The following is a 25,538-nucleotide window of genomic DNA, read 5'->3' as shown; positions in this document are numbered from 1 at the left end:
CTTATTTTTGAGTTAAACAAGGAAATCTCGAGTAAGTCATTAAGACACTCGCACAAGTTGCTTATATTTTTTTTTAATATTTTTATTTATATTTTGTTTATATTTGTCTGCTTTTGTTATATTTGAATATCTTGTTTATATTTTTCCATGAAACGATTTTAACTAGTTATTAGTTTTGATGGAAGATTAAGCGGCGCGTTGGGTGAGTGGTTAGGACATTGAACTTCTGTTCGGTAGACCCGGGTTCGAATCCCGGCGAGGCTGAAACTTTTTCAATTATTCCTGTTTCAATTTAATTTCAATACCTACTCAGTGTGATAAGCAAGATCTCTTCCCTAGAAAGATGTTGGAGTGAAGTGAATTGGAGAAGGTTTCTCAATGGAGGCAATCATTTAGAAAGTTATTTCCAGTAGTTGTTCTAGATTTGATATTTTCAGTTACTTTCAAGCATTTTCTGATTCATATGTGATCAGTGTTTTTATTTCTTTGATTATACTGTATGTAATAAAAAAAGCACATTACATACACAGCAATATTGAGATTAACATATGATGTTCATTGGACAACACGCTCTAAACAAGAGAGATTGATCTCAGAATGGAGAAATGTTTCGTGCCTCATCTACTCAAAATTTTACTTCCATACAGACTCAGTGCTACCAACTGCTGTCAATGCCGAGAAAAGTTACGTGTAAGTTGGGTTGCATCTGTCTAGGCGTTCTCACAACTGCAAAAGACCTGGACCCCAAGTAATGGAATTAGAGCGCTTAGGGGGGGATTACTTTTGTGGCTGGCTGTAGCTACCTTCATTACCGAACGCTAATTGCTTTTATTTACTTATTTCTTAAGTTCTCGTTCGACATTTATTAGAAAGAAACATTCCAATTTGTACTTCCCAGTTTATTAATATTATTTTGCCAGAAATATTGTACACAGAATGCTGAAATTTTGGATTTTGTCATGAAGCTACTTCTTTGTAATCCATCTCTAAGGCAGCAAGATCTTCTCTGGACTCGACAAATTCACCTTCCTCCATTCCTTCTCCTACGTACCAATGAACAAAAGCTCTTTTATTAAACATTAAATCAAATTTATGATTTAGTCGAGCCCATGCTTCAGCGATGGCCGTTGTATTACTCAACATACAAACTGCTCGAAGAACTCTGGCTAGATCACCACCAGGAACTGCAGTTGGCGGCTGGTAATTGATTCCCACCTGAAACAAAACAACTAAAAACATTTCAATTTTTTATGTTAAAATATGGATTAAACCATAGATGTCACGATGTTCATGTCATAAGCGGTAGTACCATTTTATTGTCGACATTACATAATATATATTCTAGTTTGGTTGATATTTTAATGTAAACTGTGTAATAAAAATATTATGTGTTCCTTTCTTTTAAAAAATAATATTGTTCTTAGTGTTATAACATGACCAAAAACGGCAAATCAGTCGGAGATTTTCATTGACCGGAACTGTGCTCATCCTGTATTTCATATTTTTAGTTTCATTTTGTTCATAATTTCAATATTTTATAATTCTTATTTTTTCAGTTTCGATTCATAAATGTTTTTAATTTATATACGATAATTTATATATGTATAAGATGTTTACAAAGTTATGTTCGTTGACTTCGAAAGCAACGATGTCCATCCAGGGAGAATGTCAAGAAATCTTAATAATTTAATCTTATTTTATTGAAAATAATTAATATTGGAAACACTTTGTATGGTAATTCTTAATTATTGAAGATTATCAAAGTTTATTTCTGTTTTAATAAGTTTCATAAAACACTGTGAATGTAGCTAATGTTGTAAGTTATATCTAAAGTAATTTCTGTTAATGTATGCGATTGGTAATTGTGTGTTTTGATGGTCACACACACACGTTTCATCGAACAACATAGTGTAAGTTATGTTAAATTCTAAATAATATGATGCTCAATCTTAAAGAAAATTGGTTAACTAAGATTTCTTAATTAAAAAATCTAATACACGTACGTGCATGACTTCAACCCAGAATTTGAAAACTCAAATTTTGAATAATTTTGTCGTAGCACTTTGCTTCGTTGTAGTCAAAAAGTAAAAGTGAGGCAAACATAGAAACCAAAAAACTGTCAAAACACTTAGGTGAAATTAAAAAGTAAAACACCAAAGTCTTAAGAACAGATGAAGTAGACTCACAAGGTTTCCAGGTAGACTGAGCATGTACATTTAAAGTAGCTACACGCTGCTTTTAAACTTGCAGAGTTTAAACAACATTATCTATGTAAGAGGCAATCCGAATGAAATCGACCAATGATGGTTGCTGACAAAATTTAGTTCTTTATTAATTTTTTACCTAAGTTTGTACCACATTTAGGGAGTATATAGTTGTGCAGTAGCAAGTGGGTAAAATTGCATATTAGGGTTTTCTTCACTGGGACTTCATATCATGAAGCACCATTGGAGTGAATATAAACTTTGTAGTAAAAGTCAAAAGAACACGAAAGTAATGTTAAATGGGTAAAGTGTGCATAATTTATGAATCATATCTTGTTCAAAAAACGAAAGTCGTCTGTTATTTCTTTTCTTCCTATAGCGCTGCTGTTAAGACATTACTGAGGTAAATAGTTGACTAATTTGTGTACAGAGTTTGGCACTGATATTGAAAGAACGACCTGTAGGAGTTGTGAACTCTGTGGGTGTGAGTTTCCGGCGAACCTTAGTGATTGGCACCCACACTTTGTCATTCGTACATAGTTTAAAAGAGGTTCTTGGGCCATGGGGATGGAAAAAGTGATCAAAAAGATCGTTATTATTCTGACTGATGTTTTCAATTCCCCAATCCACCATATCTGTCATACATACAGGCTACAGTATCATTAGGTTCAAATGACAAATGCTATGTTCTGGAAGTACTGAAGTACTGAAATCAGTAAATTCATCTGATTGTGAGTATTCATAACATCTGATTTGTGTTTTCATCAGAGGTACAAATCTATGATATGATTTGGCATTAATAATTCTTTTACAAGTAGCAAATCTCGAATTTCTCGCTGTTCGACTGCACTTCTGATGAAACATACATAAACTGTATGCCTGACATACTATATCAACACAAAACCTGCACATTTGTTCAGTTTTTAAAACCGTGAATTTCACATAAGTGCGACAACTTATAATTCAGAAGCTACTCGACTCTCAGTGATGCAATAGTTACTGCATAACTATCGTCTATTCTGTGCAAATTTGGGATTTTTCACTTCTGTCCTGCCTGAGATATTTGATGGTAAAAATACACGATTTTTGAAAATTCATAAAGTTTAAAAATTTTCAAACAATCAAGTATAAGGTTCTCAGATCTGAAACTTGTTTGGGACGTTGTTTACTATCTAGTATCTACGTAGACAAATAATTGAATGTTACTCTTATTTATTTCGTTTCAAAATGTACATTCCAAAATAGCCACTTCTAGGTCTTCAACCTCAATGTTCAGAGCTTCTTTTCTCGACGTTCTAAAGTACGTCTCAATGTGCACAGACCACACAATGTTGTCCATTCCATTATCTTTCTATGGTTTTGGTTTGAACTCATTATCTTTAAAACCTAAAAAGTTACAGCGTTTAACGGAATCCTCTGAAAAGTGCAAAATACGCTCAGGCGCTACACAAAATGGCCCCCAGAAACGAATCTGAGCGACTAAAAAAATAAATGAATACCCGTTTTCAACTCCCTAAATGTAGTACAACCTTAGGTTTAAAAAAACCAAAATTAATAAATTTTGTCAGCAATCTTTGACCTGTGTAGTGTATCATACATGCCCCACCGGAAGTCAAGGAAGGAGCTGTACCACTAGTTAGATAATTTAATAATAAGCAATACTTCCTCGCATCATAGCAGCAGCATATACAACACACACATAACGGCGCGTAATTAGATTGGATACCCCCCTTAGGCAGCTATAGTAGAAACCAGAGGCTTATCAAAATCAAAACATTATTCCCAATTAAAAGGTATACCAATGAACAATTTATTAACGAGATCATATAGAACAAGCAAACAACACACACACACACACACACACACACACATATATATATATATATATATATATATATATATATAAGTGAAGCTTATATAGAACAAGATGTAAATATATAGTATATATTCTCAAATTTCAATTTCAATTAACCTCTCTCTATATATGTAACACGGTAGTAACAGTAGATTAATATCAAATTAGCAAAAATAATTGAATTTAATTATACATTAAGTTAACACTACTTTTACCTGTAGATGAAAAGGGCAACTTCCAATGGTCAACTCGGGAGTGAACGATGGCAGGAAGTTTCCCAAACACAAAATATCATATATTAAAGAAAGAAAGAAAACACTGAGGAAAAAACTAGAATAAAAAAACAAACTACAGAACTAAATAAATGAACACTTCCGTCTTCGATCCATTCCCTCGCTGTCCATTGAATTGCAAGGCACAATTTTACATTTTAAAAAATCCAACCAATACGCACCCGATTTGAAGTCAATCTGACAAACGGCAGAAGGAATTCAAATCACGGAGCCAGACATGACGTCATGTTCTATACAATAGTACCAGAACAATTAACCAATAGAACACCAGAATGACAAAACATTTTTTTAGAGATATTAACGTTGAATATACTACATGGTGGGTCCCCCCGGAATTCAAAAAATGTAAGAAACATTTTTTGAATTACCAGAAATATGAAACACTTATGGAAATGAAAACAATTTTGTTAGTAATGGTGATAGATGAATATGAAGTATGAAAAGACAAAACAACACACTATAAAAAAATAATGAAAGGGACCATCAAATAATATAAACCCAAATTGACAAAATATATTCAAGCATATCATTAAATATATTGTAGTTTTGGTAAAACCTTACTAAATACAAAAGCCACAGTAGTTTTACCATGTTATAAAATGTAAACATAACATAGGTTTGAATAAACCTTAAATATCCATAGACGATGAGATTCAGATCCATAAGGCGCAGAATGATATACATGTCTCAAATAGAAGTGTAGACTGGCAAGTCTTTACAAATTGGAACAAACGGATTTTTTTATAAATCAAACAGCTCCCTTACACCTGAAAAAGAAATAAGTGTAAGAACCTCACAAATATTACACCAAACTTTACAATTCGGGTTCAGGAGTTTCACGTCTTTCATACTTTTTTAATTGGCTAACATGAGAAGAAAATTTTCGGTTTTTACTTTCGTCTAAAGGAATTATAGAATTCGGACCAGCAAAGGAGTCGATGCGGTGCGGTATCTGTTATGGACGACTTAAAGTGAGATTTCCAAAGAACTAATTGGCCTACCTGAAAAGTAACTGGATTATTACGCTGCAGGAAAAGATGCCTTCTATCTTCCCAAGCTCTATGCATATTTTTCAAGGCATCGGACCATACCTCTACTGAATTATGTAAGTTCAGGTCAGAATCCTTTACAGACCATTTAACTAATAAAGGATCTAAAGCTTCACATCCCAAATAAAGCTCAAATGGTGATGCCTTTAATTCACAATGTTCAGAAACGTTAAGAGAAAATTAGATCGGATATAGGAAATTGCTCCATACCGTCTGATTCTCAGAGCAATAACATCTTAATGCATTCTTTACCGTTTGAACATATTTTTTCAGCTGCGTTTCCAGACGCAAAGCAAGCTGAACTACGTATATGTTTGATCCCTAGTCCAAAGAGAAAACGACGAAACTCCTCGCTACAAAAGTAACTAGCCCGATCCGTGGATAAAGCAAAACAATGACCAAAACGACAAAATATCTCCTTCATTGCTTTAATAATAATTCTACTGGTCGCATTACGTAATGGAACTATGTGCAAAAACCGGGAGGCGTTATCCACAAGTAACATTATGTACCTATAGCCATTGCTTGGGATTAAGGGATCGGCCAAATCACAGTATAAATGTCCCTGGGGTTGTGTTACATATTTAGAAGACAAAAGACCTTGGGGCTTTTCAAAACGTGGTTTCGAAATCTGACATTCATGACATGAGCGCACGTACTGATGCACATCACGAATCAAAGAAGGCCACGTAAAATAACGTTTAATTTTACTAAGTGTTTACAATTGCCTGTATGTGTTCCCACCAAAGTTCCAGAATGATAATATTCCAATACCAAAGGTCGTAAAGACTTAGGCAATAGAACCTTGTACGGATTATACCGTGCTTTGTTCTTTTATATAATAAACCACGTGACAAACGATATTCTCTCCAGACATTTCCTGCAGCTTCAGTTTTCTTATAAATATCTGAGATATCCGGATCCTTTATTTGCTCTTCTTTTACATTATAAAATGCCAAAGGAGTATTCAACAGGCTTGAAGCCAAAAATTTACGTTGGTATACCTCCTCATCTATTAGTTCATCTATAAGGTCATACAAACTTGAATCATATATTCGACTCAAAAAATCTGCGTTAATCATCTTGTTGCTCGGTACATGCTAGATATCGAATTTAAATTCTAACAATCTATGAATCATAGTAATATATCGTGTGATTTTTTTAGGGTTACGCAACACGCAAGCTAAAGCATGGTTATCAGTTAATATTGTAAATCTCGAAACAAGATAGTGCTGAAAACGAGTAATAGTATTGTATAAGCTAGCCAACTCCAAGGCAAAGATAGGACGATTATAGTCCGAAGGTTTGTTTTCTGCTATAGAACGATAGGTTGATAGAAACCGCTGGAATCCTTCTGTAGGATCACACTTCCGAATCCTCGCAAACTAGAATCTGCTTCTATGAAAAACCTTTTACTCATATCCGGAATCTTTAAGATAACCTGCTCTTCAAAAGCGTCCTTAATACGAGCTAATGCCTCAGATTGTTCTTTACCCCAAACAAAAGGAATTTTAGGTGATTTCAAGCAGGGCCGGATTTAGCATTTTGGCGCCCCTAGGCCCAATAATTTTTCCGCCCCCTAGTCTCGTTAAAGTTACTTTCCTAAAAACCTTTATTAAAAAATTATATCAGGCCTATATGTTAATTGGTTAAACACCACTCCACGATGCAATTTTATCATTGCAGGTTTTTTGAGGAATTTACTTGGTTCTGGGCTTTACAAAATACCGTTAATGTATTAACAAAAGATTGGTGAATAACTTTGGTTTTGTTCAATTTAGCCATTTGGGAAAATAAAAATAATAATAAAAAACTTTGTAATACATTATAAAATAGTTTTAATCTCAGAAACACAGCTTACATGAAGTATTTTGATAACGTGACACAAAAAACTGTTTTTTAAAGTAAAACTAGATATTTTGTATGTACAAATAGTAAATTGTACTAGTATAAAAATGACATTTTTCCGTTCGATTACGGGATTGCCGCTCAACGACATCCCTACAGCTAGTTCTCCCGTGTTTAAGATCAATGTTGTAACGAAGTTGATGCATAATGTTGAAAAATAGTTTAACTTTACCAACAATTATTTGTTCCAATGAACTTCGAAATCAGAATGCTTTATTAGCCTAATTTTTTTAATCAATTCAAAAAATATGTTAAGTTATGGCTATTTATTTTTATTTCTAGATATTTTTTAATTTTTTTCTCTCGGCCGTGCGCCCCCTGGGAGCTTGCGCCCATAGGCCCGGGCCTATTGGAAAATCCGGCCCTGATTTCAAGTCTTTTATGGGACGCATAATCTCAGCAAAATTACTAATAAACCGACTATAAAAAGACAAAAACCCAACAATAGATTTGACACCCTTCCTATTACGAGGAGCAGGTAAATTTCGTATAGCTTCAAGTAGATCCGGAATCATTTGCATAGTTCCTCCACCTACGCGAAATCCCAAATTATCTATCTCCGTTTGAAAGAAGGAACATTTTACTGGTGAAATTGTAAGACCTCGTGATCGAAGTCGATCAAGCACTGTCTTAATGTTTTATGTTGTTCAATTGAATCAGAATAGAGTACAATATCATCAGCATATACTTCGACACCTTGTTCCTTCAAATCATTAATAGCATGCGCTAAAGCCGCCGTCCCAGTACAGAGTCCCATAGGATGTACCCGAAAATGATAACTTTTATTGTCAAAAGAAAAAGTCCGTATATTTCCGACAGGATTCATCCAATACTATCTGAAAAATCCCCTTTTACAATCGAATCTGGACATAATACGAGCATTAGCCAGTGTAGCAATAGATTCTTCCATGTTAGGGGTAACTATATTATCGGCTTCCACAAGCTTAGATAATTTACCAAAGTTGAGAACTAGCCGTTCTCTACCTGCACTATTTTTGACAATAAAGCAAGGGGAGAGATACTCACTAGTACTCTCCACGATAACCCCGTTATCCAAAAGTTCTTTTAAAATTACACGCATTTCTTGATTTTGTTTACTAGACATAGGGTATTGTTTTTCACGAAACACAGTATCCTCCTTAACCCGGAACTTGTACTTAAAATCTTTAATTCTGCCGATATTTGATGTAATCACATCAGTATAATCATTTATAGTATCCTGTACAAATAAAGGGAAGGTACGATCTTCATTAATAAGTTCATTATCAATGTTTTCCACAATTAATTTTCTATTTGTATTATCTAGTTGATTAACAGACGATTTGTTATTTAAATTATGCATAACTCTATTGTCAATCGCTAATACCTCATTGCTGTTCGAAGGTACTTCTGAAACACCCTGTACAACATTACATTCAACAGGTGATTTAACTCGTAACTCATTTTTACATTCTATTACTTTTTTATTTTGAAAAAAATCTTTATTAGTAGCTTGTGACGTTAAAGACCAAGAATTTTAAAAAGAATTATATTCATTAAATTGATTTAAAGCAGAACAAGCGTTTTTAAAAATAACAGGTTCTTCAGATAAAGCAAAGCTTTGTTTATATTTAGTAACACACTCTTTACTTTGCTGTAGTACTGCTTCCTTATCTCCAACAGGTTGTTGACCGGGTGGCAGAGCTGTATTGCGTGGCACCTGGTTTAGTGAGAACTCGCTCGTTGTATCAGGAATGCAACAGGTGTTATGACCTTGACCATGGAAAAGGCTCTTATCTTCACTGCCCAGCTGATTTTCAACATTTGGTTTGTCGCAGGATGTGCGGTTCCTTGTAAGATAACCTATCAAATATGATGTAGAATAAGAACCCATCTTCCTGCAACCAAAAGGAAAAGGGCCAGAATATTGTCCACAAAAAGGAGGTTTGGAAACATACGTAATGTTGAAATTGTGATCAGGAAAGAATATACTTCGTTCTTTAACATCCAATTTAAAGGCAGTCTGCTCAATAAAAGGCATTCCTAAAGTAATATGTTGGCCATTGGGACAATGTTCGTTTATATACGCACAAACAGTTAACTCTTGCTTATTAATTCTCAACGGGAGCAAACAATTTTTGTGTAACACTAAACGATAGTTTGTAGCAGTACGTCCCACAAAGCTAACATGTATTTTTAGGTTCGAATCCCGTTGTAGTAAATACTGTAACACTTCGTTACTTATAAAATTAACACTTGAAGCACTGTCCAAACATGCAAAGTATTTTTATCATAGAAATCGACTTCAATAAATATACCACCTTTCCCAACTAATGGAGGTAAGGTTCGTACACCACAGTCCGAGGTTCGAATCTGCTGAGTATCAGAAACCTTTTGAAAATCAGACACCTGTCCTTTGTGGAAATTACCCGATCTGTTTCGTACAAGAGGGTGAACTACACTACGCGATCTAATGTCACTGCTTTTACGATTTATATCAAATGATGATCCACCAACAGGTTTTGATGCTGCTTCGTAAAGAGTTCTAACTGTGAGTAAGCCTTCAAAGAGTTCATAAGTTCATCACACGTTTGAGGATGCTCACTATAAAATACATGCGATCTCACATCCGGTCTACAACCACTAACCAATGTTAAGATGTACGTTTAATCATAGATTTGAATATCCAATATACGTGATACTTGATAAAGTCTACGTGAATATTGCAAGACCCCTTCACTTTCGCTCTGAGGCTTATAAAAATATCTCGTGGTAAGTTGCTATAGCCACGTCAGAAAGCAACTCAGTCATCACATATTTACATAAATCTCCCCAGTTCCTCGTTGTTTTAACACTGTTCTTAATACACTGTAGTAATGGATTTCTAGTTTTTGTTTGTAAAGCGTATACCACACAACGAATTGGAAATTCATTGCCACTTAAAAAATCGTCAATTTTACATATAAAATTGAACAACCTGTCAGGGTCATTACCATCACAAATTGGAAGATTTTCCACAAATCTATTTAACACCGTCAAAGCAGTATTATTCTCCAAACGAGAAGAATTGGTACGGAAATGAGCGTCATCATCTATGTCCTTTGTATAATCACTATGGTAGCTATTACCAGATACTGTACTTGTACGTTTAGGAATAGCACCAGTTGACCTAGCAGATCCCGTATTATCCTTATTAGCAGGTACCCTAGAAGACATCGGACCCACCTTTTCAGCTATGTCTTCTAACATTTCTCCTAATCTTTCAATTCCAAAAAATAACTTATCAATTTTATCTATATTTAGAGGCGGCGTTTTTACACCGTCATCATCAAATCCGGATATAGTATCTGAGGCTACCTTATCTTTATCTACACCTTCGGCCATGTTTAATATATAATACGAACAGCAAGGGCATTAAACTAATACAATATGTAAGAGCCTCGAATTGGTGAGATTGACTTCAAACCATTTATATGTAGTGTATCATACATGCCCCACCGGAAGTCAAGGAAGGAGCTGTACCACTAGTTAGATAATTTAATAATAAGCAATACTTCCTCGCATCATAGCAGCAGCATATACAACACACACATAACGGCACGTTATTAGATTGGATACCCCCCCTTAGGCAGCTATAGTGGAAACCAGAGGCCTTTCAAAATCAAAACATTATCCTCAATTAAAAGGTATACCAATGAACAATTTATTAACGAGATCATATAGAACAAGCAAACAACACACACACACACACACACACACACACATATATATATATATATATATATATATATATATATATATATATATATATATATATATATATATATATATATATATAAGTGAAGCTTATATAGAACAAGAAGTAAATATATAGTATATATTCTCAAATTTCAATTTCAATTAACCTCTCTCTATATATGTAACACGGTAGTAACAGTAGATTAATATCAAATTAGCAAAAATAATTGAATTTAATTATACATTAAGTTAACACTAATTTTACCTGAAGATGAAAAAGGCAACTTCCAATGGTCAACTCGGGAGTGAACGATGGCAGGAAGTTTCCCAAACACAAAATATCATATATTAAAAAAAGAAAGAAAACATTGAGGAAAAAAACTATAATAAAAAAAAAACAAACTACAGAACTAAATAAATGAACACTTCCGTCTTCGATCCATTCCCTCGCTGTCCACTGAATTGCAAGGCACAATTTTACACTTTAAAAATCCAACCAATACGCACCCGATTTGAAGTCAATCTGACAAACGGCAGAAGGAATTCAAATCACGGAGCCAGACATGACGTCATGTTCTATACAATAGTACCAGAACAATTAACCAATAGAACACCAGAATGACAAAACATATTTTTTTAGAGATATTAACGTTGAATATACTACACCTGGAAATTGGTCGATTTCATTTAGATTGACTCGTTAAGTATAAATCTTCTAACCTTTCTTCGTCTATTCTAAAGATGTCAATCATTCTAATATAACATAACATACATCAGCTACACGAACACATGAATACATACACAATACATAACATTTATAGATAATATACATGTTAAATGTAACATCATTTGTATTTCTCTTTCACATACCTATTTCTGTTTTGCCGTCTTAAAACAGTGGTAAAAGAAATCTCATTAGTCCCTTATTTATAAACCTCTCGCAAGTAGCACTTTTAGGTAAATATTTTCACATTAGCAATAGAGGTAATTTAAAATGTACCAATGTGAGATTACTCCAAATGTTTTACATTAAAAAAGGCTACATTCAAACATCAATTAAAAAATAGTAACCCAGGTTGACATTATTATATATTCTTGTTTGGTAGATGTTTTAATGTAAACTGTGTAATAAAAACATCATGTGTTACTTTCTTTAAAAAATAATATTGTTATTAGTGTTATAACATGAGCAAGAAGGGCAGGTCAATGGGAGAATTTCATTCGCCGGAACTCTGCTCTTCCTATAATACTTTTATTTCACTTCAGCCAACTGTTTTCCAGCCAACAGGGACACTTTTGACTATGTTGATATAACTCCTTTGCTGACAAGTTTTTACAGCATACTTCCTTTCAAATTATTGTATAAGCAGGATCACAAGCAACTCTTGCAAGAAATGTTAAGGAAACTCTTTTGAAGTTACGTACACTTACGATTTTTTCTAGGATATTTGTAACTTTCAAAGTGTAGTTATTATACGCCGAAAATTTCTCCACTTTAAGATATCAAATACCTTGAAGGTTTAAAAAATTATTTTTTTTTCTGTTTTCATGAAGATCGATTAACCTGTTTCCAAGTTAAAATTTTAACTTCTACATAATAAAGTGCATAAAATGTTGCTAAGTTAATTTTTCGAGAGTCGAAACTAAACTAAATACCTTTCTTGTACCCCAAAAATATATTTCTACAAAATTTCATGATGATCGTAAGAGTTGCTTTTAAGTTTAAATTTTGACGCCCTTCAAATCACACGCCGTAAAATGTAGCTGAGAAGCTTGCGTTACAGCATTTCAAAGTCGTAACAATCAAACGATTTAAATTATTGTTATCTGTGTCTTGTTAAGCGTATGTTATCGTTTGAAATGATCCATTAAAATCAACATTCCTTGTAATTTATATTGTAAATTAAATATAGAAATGTCCCGACTTACAAGAACTCGGAGTTACACGGTTCTTGATTTTTGAGACATCGCCATGAACTGAACATGTAGCTCATTTGATGCAAGAAGTTGTTAACCTCGTCAGACAATTACATTTGGAAGTCAATGGTGATTATGTAAATGATCTTTCAATCGATGAACTCATAGAGATATGTGAACAAAATTTCACTAAAGTATCCGACACTTTAGACCAAGTTCCACTAATAAAGCACTGGCAATTGCAAGCTTGACAGAAGTTCTCGGTTTAATTGAAGAGGGCTCAAATTTAGAAAATGTAGACTTCAACACAGAAAGGAATATAAAAAATATTAGCTTGCCACAAAGAAATTCTTCGTGAACAAAAAGAAGGCATTGTATCGTCAGACGAACTTATTAGAAGTATCGACAACGCAATAACTTTTATGCAACTTATTTGTTTCTTTTTAAAATCTTTTGTATTACTATGTACGTATAAAGAATTACACATTTATTAAATATCTGTATTTTACTTTTCTTCTAAGGTAGAGTTTTTATTAGTCCTTGGTCCTAATTAAACAAAATTAATACTTATTTACGTGGGAAGATGTATCACGACTTACGCGAATTCCACTTAAACGATTTTGTCGGACATACTTACTTCGGGGTATTACTATATTCTTTAGGAAATGTATATGATTCTCAGTTCTCTATAATGATAATAGTATCGCGTATCTTCTGTTCTTACCTTGAATCCTGTTGGACACCATTCAACAAAACGAATGGATCTGTGGCTCTTGATGTTAGCAATAGCACTGTTGACATCAGTAGGAGATACATCACCTCTGTATAAGACTGTGCAGGCCATGAAACTTCCTCTTCGGATATCACATTTTACCATCTGGTTGCTTGGTTCAAATACAGCATTTGTTAGTTCACGTACAGTGATTTGCTCATGATAGGCCTTCTCTGCAGGTACTATAGGAGCATATGAGATCAAAGGAAAGTGGATTCGTGGATAAGGCACTAAATTGGTTTGAAATTCAATTAAATCAACGTTGAGGGAACCAGGAAACCTTAAAGAAGCTGTTACAGTTGAAGTGACTTGTGCGATAAGTCTATTCAGATTAGTGTATGTTGGGCGCTCTACATCCACATTTCGGAGAAGAATATCGTACAAAGCTTCGTTGTCATATATAAATACACAATCTTCGTTATCCAAGCAACTATGCGTTGTAAGGATAGCGTTATAGGGCTCAACAACAGCTGTGGACACCTGTAGATAAACAAAATAAGTTTTACGTTAAACTGTAAGTAGTGAAACAAATACCGTATCTTATTGAAAACTACCAGAGCATTAGAAATAATTTTAGAAAGAACGAAAAAAAGTTATTTTATATTAATCTGTAGGCGCTTTTCTACATGTAGTAATGCCTATTGATAACAATTTATAAATTATTAATACAAATAATGATTTCTTGCTATTTAAACTTGAATAACTTAAAATTACATTATTCTTACCGCTCTTATGTAGCTTGTAGAGGTTCCGTTAATTCTTGCCACAAACAATAAGAAGTAGTAAGTAAATGACAAGACTAAGATATATATATATATATATATATATATATATATATATATATATATATATATATATATAGCATTCTTCCCCGGAATCCTGTTTGTCTGATAACAGCTGGTCAACCGGTTTGCTCGGGTGCAGGATGAGCAAATCTGCAAAGTAATGTTTTTGTTTCCACCAAGGAGCTTATAAAATAGAGGATCTGCCCTTACAACAAAATCTTAAAGCCATACGTCACAGTTTCGCCACCGCTACTTTGCCCACTCCGCCCAATAGGATCGAATGTTTTGAGCCAACAATCATGGCGGAAACGAAAGTATCCAATCAGACGATGGCAGAAACGAGAGTAGCCAATCAGACGTGCCGATGCTCGGATGTTTTTTTGGCTTCATCGATTTAATAGGATGAAGATACATATGGGCAGATCCTCTATTTATAACATCCTTGGTTTCCACTTCGATATTTGTGATACCATATCGAGTAGTTCGGGTTGAGTGGCTGCTTCAACAGGTAAACAGTAATTTTGGGTTGGGTGCGTTACGTAAAGTATATAAAACAAACGGTATAAAGCAAGTCAGCAATCCCAAGTTCATTCAACCCCTTTTAGGAGGATTTGTATTTTTTTTCGTCAAGGACAGAAATAGTATGATATCAGATGTTTAATATGTCGAGAAACATTAATAGGTTGCTTAATGTAAAGTGCGATTATTCATCATCCCAATGAGTATACATTTGAAGATGAGTGTAGTAATCCTATTTTGGTTACTCCATATGTGTATTTATTTACTTATGTTCATTTTATGTTTACCTTTCAGTTGTAGATAAATATGATGCAAGAATAATATTGTTTTATATACTTATATTAGTCCTTAATTAATGACGTTTCAGCTTTCCTTGTTCCTACTAGTTAGCGAGCCTCCGTTGTCTTCTTCTTCTACTACTTGGTAATGGGTAGTTGTTGCAAGGTATTCCGTGCACTGATGGGAAGATTTTTAACACAAAAGGAAGTTAAAGTTCAATCGGAATATTTTTAATTTTGATTATGAACGTTTCTTATGAATGACAATTATAGAAATTGTTATATCCAGTTTCCTCTTGAGCTGTAGTGGTGGTGAAGGAACTGTAAAATTGACATTCCTGCGACGTGTGATAAAATCATTCAATTGACATAGTTCGCAACTTGGTCACATGTGCGTGACAGCGGCGTAGCGTAAGGGAACGCCTGTATGCCCGGCATCCCCTGTTAATACAGGGTGTCTACTGGAATACCAGAAAGTAAATTCATGACTTTTCATGACCTTTTTGTTCAAATTTTCATGACCATGGCGGTAAAAATTTACCATTAATAATAATAAACCCCTACCATCAGTGGTGCATCGGAACTATGCGGGTTGCTAGTCGTAAATATCACTTATTGTGAATCTTAAAGAAAGAATCTAAAATTCTGCCGCCTTGTGCTCGAGCACAGAATAGCACTTACCTAAATACGGGCCTGCTCTTACCAGTTAATCACTCTATACTGTATTTGAAGTTTTAATTCTGAGTATAATTATCCATCTAGCAGAAATTTGTCTAAAATTAAGCACTCAGAGAACTGCCCAAAGACAAAACAAATTATAAAAGAAATTCGTTTTAAAAAAATAGATCATCAAATTTAAAATCTGCAAACTCAAACGAATAATATTATTTGCATAAGTCTAAAGGCCCGAAAATACACAATTTACATTTCTTAGAAGTAAAGAAATAGCAGATCACAAAGTTGGACAGTAAAAAGTTGTTACTATATTACAGAGACTAGAAGATGAAATGGGGAGCAGCTAGGAAGACAGTAAAGTACCAGTTAGCCAGCACTAACTGGTGGGGGAAATTCTCACAATTACTGACCTGATACAACTGTTTCAGTACATGCAGTATGAGGTATAAAAGTATGAAGTATAAAAATATACTCTGAGATTTCAGATTTTCATGACCAGTTGGGTAAATAAAGGACTTTTTCATGACTTTCATGACCACTAAGCAAAATATATGACTTTTTCATGACTTTCATGACTTTCATGACCAGTAGACACCCTGTAATAAGAAAAAAGTACGTATTTCATTATATTTATAAATTGTTTGCTTATAATTATCACAATTATTTCCACTGCAATCTTGTGGATGCGCTCTCTCGCTTTACTTTGGCAAGCTGAACCTACGCATGCGCATCACTCAGATGCACATTTTCAGTCTTTCCTCTTGTTGTATGCTATGTTCCTCGGGCATCCAGGCCTACTGCAAGCAACGGGGTTTTCGTCTGCTTTCTGTCGAATGCGCATGCCGAACTACTCCCGCCATCCCTTTGCAACCCAACATTTGCTTTAGATATAAGCTGGCGTATGCTCAAGTACTGCCAACTCTATATATTTTGAACTAAACTATGGTTTCTGTATAGAACGTACGAGCGCTGTCATGGAAATAGAACAAAACATAAATAGTTCAACGCCATTATGAAGCATGTCGTTTATGTAAGTGATAGTATAAAAATAGTTATGCTTTAATCGTAATTAAATGCATCGTAATTGTAATAGTAATTAAAGGCAAACTAATAATCTACATCATAAATACATATCATGTCCCAGAATGTAGCCAGATATTCTTTGAGAGGACTCACATACACAAGCATAATTATAATGCATTCTGTAGAATTACGGTCACCGATCCGGTAGGCCACCCTCTGCCCTTCACAAAGTTTACTTGTGCTCTTCCATATCTGGGTATCTGACAATGAAGTAGATACACAGAAATAGGCACCCAGAGTTGCTTTAAGTGCTTTCTATTTGTATCTTCAAATGATATAAACACTCAGGCCCATATTCAGGAACGGGCACCTGAGGTCCGGACCCAAGATGACAAATTTCTATGGGTGACATTAAAAAAAAAAACGAGATTGAAGTATGGTATGCGGAGAAAGAAGCTGCACACGAGAAAGAAATAAAGGGAATTATACTGAAAACAATATTTATACAAAAGTGGAGCCGGTTTTTCTCGTCACAATGCTAGTGGCAGAAAAGGAGCTGAGACAATTGCTTATTGGCGTCTAACGTAATCTACGCATTTGCTTCTGTATGCCCCATCAGGCGTGCAATTAGGGGAGCCTAGCCCCCTAAATGTTTTGGCCTCCAAATTATTAAGAGTAGTTACTGATAAAAGAGATCCAGAATTGTGACGATTGGACCCCCTAGCATATTTGTGTCTCTCTCCTAAACTTTAATGGCTGGTTGTGGGCCGTAATGAGCAGACTCTGCCTGTTAATCTTCTATTTGTGTTGTGTAATCGTATGGGATAGTTGCAAATTATGCTGTGCTAAATATAAAGCTTCTGCAAGTTGTTTAATGAACATGGCTTTACACTCCTTTCTTGTGTTAAATTATTGGCTCACCTCTCCCTGGCTATGCCCTTGTGTTCTGTACTAGATTTATGCTTTTGATTAGCAACATTGATCGTTGGTGGTCAAGAAAAATTGGCGGTATAATTTTTTTTTCGTTGTGATTTGAAATGATTATTTGTTTTATTGTTTTACTGTAGTATGAAGAAAATTACATTTATAACTAAGAGACAAAGCTGTGGAAACTGTTCGGCTGCTACAAGGTATAGTACCTTACTAACTTTTAGCAAATGATGACTACGATAACAGTACCAGACACAAATTTAATTTATTTTTTTGTTAACAACTACCATATCTCGGTTGACTTACGAGCAGCGCTGCTCTCTGAAAGGGATACGATCTACCCCAAAGCTTTCCATAAAAACGACAACTAGCAATTAGTCGCAAATATTTCAGTCTTCGTGGTATGATGATAGGTTTTCTTGGCTTTCTGGGTGTTCTGTGGGGAATAAAATGTTATGTTTCGTCTGCATTATGTTTGGGGCAAAGGAGTCGGAGTGGTGTTCAAACGGTATTTCTGATTTGTGTAATTTCATGAAAAAAGCTCTAAAACATGAGTCATCGAAACAACATTTGCTGCATAGTGAATCTTTTCACTTGTTAAGGAAAATACACATTGAACATGCATTGCATTGTATTGTATTATATCAGACAAGTGACTAACTTTGGCATCCCCATTTCGGAATACCACGCTACGCTACTTGTGTGTGATGTATCTTGGATAAGGAAAGAATATTATTACTCATTGAGCAAGAGTTACATTTATGCTAGTACAAATTACAGTGGATCAAAGTATTGATAATACTGCATACGATAAAGCCAAAGTGATGTAATTTAATTCTCAAATGGGATCATTCCAGAACTAGTTTATACACGTTGCAGTGTGTGTTCGATAAACAACAGAGGTTCTTGGTGAACAATTTGATCTTGCGAATTAAATAGTGGAGCTGAATAAATTGAATGACGTAAAAATAATGGCTATTACCCAGATTAACTTAAAACGTAATATGATTTCCTTCCTTGAACAGAGTTGCGTAGTGGTATTATATACTACTTGTCAATGGTTAATTACGGCACAGGTGAAGTATAGTGGAGCATGTTATGTGTGAGAGGCCTGAATGCAGTGTTCTTCGTACTGTACAGGTTTGCTAGTGCATGATTTGCTGCTAACATTGAGATAGTGTTCAATGCAACAGTTGCTACTTTCTGGTGTTTCTCACTTAATATATATTAGTTTAGCTATGAAGCTCTTTTGATTGGAATATCGAAGTTCTTTCTGATTAAACAAATAATATACGGAGTAAACAAGAGTGTTGTATTGCTAAAAGGAAAACTTTTCGTAGCAAACTATTTCAATAGTTTAGTAACTACTTTTTGGATCATATTCATTGGTCATATTTAGTCATATTTATTTGTGTATCCTTTTTCTATAATTTTCTAAATACTTATGTATACGAACGATAATCTTTGCATGTATATTTTTTATTTTATTTTATTGTGTAGGTGTAAATGTTTCGGGAGTAGCTCAACAGAATTCTCGCTGCTCGGTTTAAGAATTTGAACTGTACAAAACATTTACAATCTCTTTTATCTAGCAACGTTCTATTTTGGTCATTATGTTATTAGGTGGTTGTTGATATTAGCCAGAAAGAAAGAAAGAAACATTAATATTATCAGTATTCAGCATTTCAAGTTTTGTAATCTTTGTATTATTGTGAATGTGTGGATTTTTTCCTCAAAGCAAGAACATTTACGACTAATAAATATTAAAGCAGTTGTGAAAATAATATGGTACTTTTTGTGGATGACACTCGTAATTCTAAACTGAGAAGTATTTCATTGTAATTCTGCGTAATCTCAGAGAAGGTGAATAGATATAGATAGAATTCTTCTGAAAACATTAAACGTAAATTTATGTTTATGCTCATATCCATGTTTTGATATACAGTAATTGCTTCAGGTTAATAAACAGTTTAAACAGATATTTATTTTTTTATAGTTGAATATAAATTATTTCTTGGTATACTCCGATAAAGGAATTTTATATTCGGCTAAACGAGCTTGGACTATTTTCTTCTGATTATCTGTAGTTAATATGCATATACATGTATAGATACAAGGAGCTACAAGAGAACGGAGCCCAGATTTTTGCAGAACTTAAGAAAGGATGTTAACAAATATAAGATACAACTATTATTACAAATTGAAGCTAGTTTGAAAACATCGCAGTAAGTTACATAATTTTTAAATTTACTTCAATGTATAGAATTGTGATTCGGACAGAGTACTCCGTGGACCACCGATAATATACCGCGTGGATTCGGCTGGAAGATACGGAAAATGAAAATTTTGCAGTCACATAAAAAAGATGTAAATATGTATGAACAAGTAATTTAATTTTGTTTTATCTTTATAGTAGGTGATAATGAAAAAATATTGTGAGAATTATTTTTATACATAGTCACAAAAATTACGGGGAAGATACCTATTGCAAAACAACAGGAATACCTAATGTTAAATCTTCAAGATACAATATTGTATGTTAAATTCAAATATAAATAGGTAGTCTTTCTGTATTTTTAAGTAACCTCATATCAAGTAGGTATGAGGTGGCGGTACCGCGGTGGCGTAATCGGTAAGACGATCCGGATTCTATCCCGGTGAGATGAGAAACTTTTTCAATCCTACCCTCGCCGATTTAGACTCTAGGTTTACCCAGCTCTTGTTAAATGATTACATAGGGTAACCTGGCCAAGTAAAGACCACGCGTGATTCTCACCACATCATTTCCATTATGTGCGGAAATTAAGGAAGTTTGTGAGCCTTCATCTGGGCCCATTAGACTGTTCCGTATGGAGGCCGCCCTTTAATTTTACATAGTACTAAAAGTATTAAGTGGTCAACCAAGAAAGGAGTTCGTAAAACACTGGTTGAGCTTTCAGATTATTTCTAATTATAAAGCAGAATAGCCGTACTTGGTACTTCATCCTGAATTTTTTTCTGAGAAGCACAATACAAACTTCGAAAGAGATGTGGATGAAAAATTATACACGTTGGTTGATTGGTTATTCTGGAGTTTAGCGACCCTTTTAGCATTGAAGCTATGTAAGATATGAATCTATAGTTTAAGGTGGAAACCGAACCATCTTAATGCGTCAAAGTTTTCAAGGCTTTTCCACTGGGGACCCGTGCACCGAAGGCACGTACGCTAGCCACTAGATCAACAAGGAGGGTTATTATTATTATTATTATTATTATTATTATTATTATTATTATTATTATTATTATTATTATTATTATTATTATTATGAACTTTCTTGTCGAAAAATTGTAACAACAATGGATTAATGCGAAGTCTCTATTATACTTGAGCTGAGAACTGTATGATAAGGGAACCCAGTTAGAAGGTTTCATCATTTAATATAAACTTATAGTAGGTAACCAGCTAGGAAATCCTCCAACATATTAAAATTTGAATAATACTGAAGATTATATTGATATAACATTAATAAGAAATGATAGACCCTATTATTAAAAACTGGACGGTCCTCGAAGGAGCAACAAGCAACTACCATGCAATTATATTTGCAATTACTTTCAGTTATATTGAAAGAATTGGACACAATTTTCAAAGCAAATAATCACACAAAAATAACAAATTATAACGTAAATAAAATAAATTGGAACACATTTATAAATAGCCAACATCCACCAAACATAAGTAAAACAAACGATCCGAATAAACCTTGTAGAGAAATTGGAAAATGAAACAAAGAAGGTCCTCTTAAAATTCACAACGAAAATAAACACATAGTTCGTTTCAAAAATCCTTCTGGAACGAACAACTATAAGACTATAAAGAATAATGAAAGTTGCAAAAAAAAAAAAAAAAAAAACAGAGCACTCTGCAAATTACATACCGAGATTAGGAAAGTAGCGTAAGATGAAAATGTACTAAAGCAACCGTGGGACATATTTAGACTCGAAAATGACTTTAAATAAGTACTAATTGTTATACTACATGTACGGTTCGTAAGGGAGTATTTAATGGTTTGCTTTATGTTGTAATACTGCCTATATTCCACTGTAAAAGAGAATTAGTGTGGGAGAGAAAAGAAGATATCCATAGACAGAATATACATACACACACACACAAAGGTACATATGTATACACGACTCCAAAAGTGCATCACCACCTGCAATTCTCCTTTTCCTGCAATAGGTAACCCAAAAAGCTCGGAAATTGTGTTGGTTGACAATTCGAAAGGCGTTGGACCAAACCTCAATTCTGTTACAAATATATCAGTGTGGCAAACTGCAAAAGAGAGAATAAAGTAAATTGTAAAAAATGACGGTTTTATTATTGCGAGGGAAATGGATGACACAAAAAGTAACAAAGTGATCTTACTTAAGCAGTCGAAACAAGATGAATGGTAAGAAACAGATATCAGAGGAAAGCATTTCTTTTCTGTTTCAAAAAAACTCGGAAATAAGAAAATAGGTTACATAATGTAAAGGTTTAATATAAACGCCTAACACCACAAGAAACGGAAAGAGAGACAAACATAAAACAAGGAACACCATTAGCGTAGTAGATTTGCGGGCTTCCCATGCAAGATAAACAGACGGGACCCTACTTGTAAACCCAATTCTTATACTACTACCTGGGTATTATTATTATTATTATTATTATTATTATTATTATTATTATTATTATTATTATTATTATTATTATTATTAAAACTGGTTTTCTTTCCCAATGTCTGATTCTGCCTAAGAGCATGTCTGCATACAGCGATCATGTGTGCAGTTTTTGTCAATGAGCGGTCTCAAAGGTCAATGGGATGGAGATCTCCAAGAGAGGAAAAAAACATTATTATGATAGATTCTAGATCAAAGTTCGAAGGACATGTTTTTCAACGGTGCTTTTTTCTTTCTTTTTCGGGAAGCGAAAAGTATTGGCGCCTAAGAAATTACAGTATATAATATTGCAAATTTGCAAGTGGATTTATTTACATTGCTTTTTGTGGTAATAAAGAAATTGTCATTGGAAGACGTTATTGTAATAATTAACTTTCTTTTCGTCACCCATCGCAAGTCTTAGAGGCTCCTATGCCTCGCCCCACAAGATCGATATCGAAAATTTAGGATACGGATGTATTGATGTTGATATATTTGCGATATCGAATGTTGATATGTGCCAATATCGATATCGACGATATCAATATATCGATATATCGAACCGCCTAGATATGTTCTTGCCTTCAGTATCCAACGTTGAGGCGGAAGGGGGTGAACCCGAACAAACATTTAAAGCCAAAAAAATTGTTAAACTAAAAGGAGTTATACTTCCCCTTAATAGAAAATTATTACTGTAATTTATCTTTTACCTCTCTTTCTGATTGTCATCAGAAATCAGCGACAGTACACATATTTTATATAGTATAGTAATATACTCTATAATTTTTCACAGCTAAGCACACCGGAAGATGAAATTTTTGTGATAATAAAGTGGAATGTTCTACAAAGTAATCATAATTCATTGTCCTTATTTCTGTCAGTAATTTTGACATAGACTCAGAAATACAAGATTAATAGGAGTAGAAATGAAATATTTAATTCCTTTTTCTCTCACACTAAAAGACGTCTTCATTTTGCTGAGATTGTCACTTTTTTAATATATAAGCCCCTATCCCAAGCTAATTCTGGGGTTTCGAGGTAATCGGTACCGAAAAGTGTAAAGTTTGTTAACTCAGATCTCGTCAGTTTGTTAAATTAGATTTAACAACTCATGTTGTTACTTCTTCGTTACATGACACTTCTGATTGACTGTACATGGTGAATTATTGTACTTATACACTCCGCATAAAAGCGACAGCTAACATCTTGCAGCTAGGCCATCAAAGGTACCTTCTTATCCCACAATTGTGTCTGGTTAAAGAGACACCCTGTCTCTCCTCCTTTCCTCTCTCCCATATTAAAATCAGCAACAACATGAGCATAATTCTAATTTCAAAATATACATGTATTAGTGTCAATAAAGTGAAAAAAGTGAAAGAATGAGACGAAACGAGATTAATACATTGATGTAGAGAGAAACTTAAACATATTTGAATGAAAAATTGAAACCAATAGATATCTATTAGAGGTACGGAAGTGAGACAGAAAGAGAAAAGGAGATAGAAGAAGAAAAGAGAAGGGAACACAGATAAAAATATCGGATTTGAGTTGAGTTGATTTTAGTTTAGCGTCCCTTTCAGCAGCGAGGCTATATGAGACGTGGACCTACTGATTAACGTGGACTCCGAACCACATGAAAATATCGGATTTAAACGTAGTAAGAAAAGTACCTAACATTATGAAGTTCCGTTTAAATGTATTCAACAGTAAAATAGAACTATTCAAATAAATATTTAGAGGATACTTGAAAAATTCATCAAGTCTCTTTCAAAATGAATACCAAACTTGGTGATCAAAGTAAGTATTCAATTTCCATTAAAACTGAACATGTAAATCATCTGGGTACTGCGTGTAAATCACCTGTGTTACGTGTAAATCATCTCTGTTCTATATTTAAATCACCTGGTTACTGCGTGTAAATCACCTGTGTGCTACATGTAAATCACCTGTCCTACATGTAAATCACCTGTGTGCTACGTGTAAATCGCCGCTGTCCTAGATGTAAATCACCTGAGTGCTACGTGTAAATCGAATACGTGCTACTTGTAAATCACCTGCGCAGTAGGTGTAAATCACTTGCGCAGGACGTGTACGTGTGCATTGCACATGTCCTGTGCACGTGAAGATGTTGAATAGGACTTGTGACGTATATGTGCATCACATGTACAGGCGTGCATTTATACAGATGATGCACATGTTGCATCCGGACAATTGTACATGTACTATACGGGTACTGTACGTGCATTGTGCTGTCTGGGATGCTAAAAACCTGAAAATATACTTCGCCTTTTTCCCCAAGGTCCTTGAAGCCATCCTTTCTTCCTTTATTTGGTTGTTTAAGTGAATAAATTTTTTTATACTGCCGTTGTGTGGATTCCTCTATTGTATTTATGAAAAAAGGACTAAACCCTTCTCCTGTGGCCTTGTAGCTTAAAAGAGTGCAGAAACTTTCTCTTTCAATTGATGCTCTCTTTGACCTTCGCTGATTTCACCCTCTTTCTATTTCCTCGCCCCAGATCGGCGGAAGCAATCCGAAAACGATGACATATCTAATTGGATATGGTTTAACTTGAACCAATTGAGGCATGTTTGAAGTTCTCGTAAATATGTTGAAGATGTTTTCGTGAATACTATTTTCCACTCAATGAAGAGGATGGGTTGTATTTGGTTAATACTAATGGAGTAGACTTGAGAATGTGAAGAAAGAAAGATAAATGTAATAAAAAATTATACTCTGAATATCTTCCCTTCTAAAACTTATTGGTAGAATTTTTTTATTTTTTAGGATCATCGTCTACAAGCAGCAACTAGTTTCAGAGGTCTTATTTAGTGTTTCTTTTTTTTCACTGCTTGGATTTAAGAAGACTTACGAAAATGGAATTAAATATCTTAAATTTAATATAGGGTATTCTTATTGCATTTTCACACTTGAATAT

The 25,538-nt window shown here is 34.2% G+C and overlaps 1 protein-coding gene across 3 annotated transcripts in view; it reads right to left on the bottom strand.

Annotated features, from left to right (window-relative positions):
- Positions 1 to 878: 878 nt before the first annotated feature.
- Positions 879 to 25,538, bottom strand: part of LOC145688368 (tubulin alpha-1 chain-like) — an 86,226-nt gene continuing 61,566 nt past the window's right edge. For 2 of the 3 annotated variants that reach the window (XM_081762535.1, XM_081762525.1), the window contains 2 exons: positions 13,668 to 14,195; positions 879 to 1,215 (listed from right to left, as the gene is read on the bottom strand). In XM_081762535.1, coding sequence (XP_081618661.1) covers positions 958 to 1,215; positions 13,668 to 14,195 — 786 coding nt within the window. In that variant the 3' untranslated portion in view covers positions 879 to 957. Of the gene's footprint in view, positions 1,230 to 13,667; positions 14,196 to 25,538 lie in introns of all 3 variants that reach the window. The other variant, XM_081762543.1, reaches the window with a different exon arrangement.

This window comes from Thermobia domestica, chromosome 1 (genome assembly GCF_964235325.1).
Source record: "Thermobia domestica chromosome 1, izTheDome1.hap1.1, whole genome shotgun sequence".
NCBI classification, from domain to species: domain Eukaryota; kingdom Metazoa; phylum Arthropoda; class Insecta; order Zygentoma; family Lepismatidae; genus Thermobia; species Thermobia domestica.
Note: the sequence above shows the minus strand (reverse complement) of the source record. Positions and strands in the feature narration are given on the sequence as shown.